Raw genomic sequence first — 1,123 nt, 5'->3', positions numbered from 1 at the left:
ACGCTACATATTATTTAATGAGAGATCGTGTTTCGACGAAAGTAAAAATCATGTATAATTATACTTTTGCACATTAGCAAGTCGCCGCTGTCTATAGCTACCCGTAATGCACTCACGTTTTTCACACGTGACTAGACGTTTGTTAAGATAAAACCATTTATTATTCTATTCAAATTTGAATAACAGTAGTTTTTGTAATAATAACAACTTCCATTAATGGGAGTATTGGCAGTTTTTTAGAACATCGCTGATAAATGGACGACAAACAGCCCTTTTGACAATGATTGATGTCTCATTCGAAAGATTATCTCTGAACAAGCTTAGCCGTTGGGCTAATAAAAGCCCTGCCAAGTGTTGTTAAGTTACAGTATAAATTTGTAACTCAAAATTGACAGTTTATTAACAATTTTCTACTTATTACTATAAAAAATGCTTAACTACGTTCCTTTAGCGGTGTTTTGTATTTGCTTCACGGCAATTAATTTACTCGCACAAAATTTGACCGAAGATCCAAATGCGAATTTAATATTTCCAAACTTCTCCATTCAGGCATTGGACGAGTCCAACTATCGCGCCTTTCCTGGACAGCAAACTGAAAAAATGTTTGTTGTAATCGCGTATGCAACGGTGAGTACTGCTGGCAATCAATTTAGTTGTTCAAAATTTTCGAAAAAAAAATGCAGAGAGCTCTCTGCTTAGTTCAAAGTGCTGGACATTAAAAGTGCAGGAATTTCCAATAGCACAGACAGGTCCCTTGCCGATTGTTGAGTTTCTTTTTTCTTCCAGCAGGATGTCCAAATAAAATCCATGTATATTTTTCTAGGTCAACTGGTTTAGAGCACAAGAGATCTGCGGCTATCAGGGTCTCTCCTTGGCCACCATTAATTCAAGAGAAGAAAGCCGGGCACTACAGGCTTATTTAACACGAGCTGGCAAGTATTAGAATTTATTATATTACATTTAACTTTATCCCTTAATTTCTTCTTCCATTCTTCCATGATTTTCTTCTTACATTCAGGTCTAAATCTAAACCGTGAAGCTTTTTGGCTAGCTGGCTCTATACACGCTGATAACAAAAATTGGGTTTGGTTCAGTACAGGCCGTCCTCTCACCTATGCCAATT

General features: G+C 36.7%; 1 protein-coding gene across 1 annotated transcript; it reads left to right on the top strand.

Moving 5' to 3' along the window:
- Positions 1 to 352: 352 nt before the first annotated feature.
- Positions 353 to 1,120, top strand: LOC108354881 (uncharacterized; the record flags this gene model as incomplete). The annotated part of the gene is made up of 3 exons (XM_017606057.1): positions 353 to 627; positions 824 to 932; positions 1,019 to 1,120. Coding segments are annotated over exons 1-3 (409 nt in total), but the record flags the coding sequence as incomplete, so codon positions are not given.
- Positions 1,121 to 1,123: the final 3 nt, after the last annotated feature.

Source organism: Rhagoletis zephyria, unplaced genomic scaffold (assembly GCF_001687245.7).
Source record: "Rhagoletis zephyria isolate East Lansing unplaced genomic scaffold, Rhagoletis_zephyria_1.1 Rzeph_scaffold_40151, whole genome shotgun sequence".
Lineage (NCBI taxonomy): Eukaryota > Metazoa > Arthropoda > Insecta > Diptera > Tephritidae > Rhagoletis > Rhagoletis zephyria.
The sequence above is the reverse complement of the archived record's forward strand: the minus strand, read 5'-3'. Positions and strand labels throughout refer to the sequence as shown.